Genomic DNA, 537 nt, shown 5'->3' on the forward strand with positions numbered 1-537 from the left:
CCCACCGCCGCTGGCGCGGTGGTGCAGGCTCCGCAGCAGCAGGAGCAGCAGGCGGCCGAGCAGCACGCAGCGGGCCCCCGCTTCTCGCCCGACGCCGTCCCGTCGTCCGCCGCTGCGGCCGCGGCCGCCGCCGCCGCCGCCGCTGCTGCCGCGCGCGCCGCGGCGTCGCCCGCGACGAAGGCCGCCGCCGCCGCCAGCCCAAGCCGTGTCCAGAAACACTCCCCCGCGGTCGAGGCGCGCCTGCAGGAGACACTGGCGCGCATGAGCGCCCCCTACTTCATAGCCCCCCACATCCCCGCGCCCGGCCAGGACAGCCGGCGGCTCGCGGCGACGCTTTTCGACTGCGTGCAGCTCGCGTCGGAGGGGCGCCTGTCGCTCGACGTGCTGCTGGCCGGCGCGGGGCCGGGGGCGGACCTGTACGCAGACACGCCGCGCCTCGGCTGGCTGTTGCGCGTGGTGCAGGAGGGGCCGCCAGACGTTTCGGGCCTTGCGGCCGAGGTGCTGTGCAGGTGAGGGCGCGAGCGAGCGAGCGTGCGC

General features: G+C 77.8%; 1 protein-coding gene across 1 annotated transcript in view; it reads left to right on the forward strand.

The window, feature by feature from the left end:
- The window catches only part of MNEG_12317 (hypothetical protein), a gene marked incomplete at both ends in the record, with an annotated part of 1,184 nt that extends 671 nt beyond the window's left edge, over positions 1–513 (forward strand). Inside the window, one exon of the mRNA XM_014039213.1 lies at positions 28–513. Within this exon, the coding sequence (XP_013894667.1) occupies positions 28–513 (486 nt within the window). The remainder of the gene's footprint in view (positions 1–27) is intronic.
- Positions 514–537: the final 24 nt, after the last annotated feature.

This window comes from Monoraphidium neglectum (genome assembly GCF_000611645.1).
Source record: "Monoraphidium neglectum strain SAG 48.87 unplaced genomic scaffold scaffold03182, whole genome shotgun sequence".
Classification (NCBI taxonomy): Eukaryota; Viridiplantae; Chlorophyta; class Chlorophyceae; order Sphaeropleales; family Selenastraceae; genus Monoraphidium; species Monoraphidium neglectum.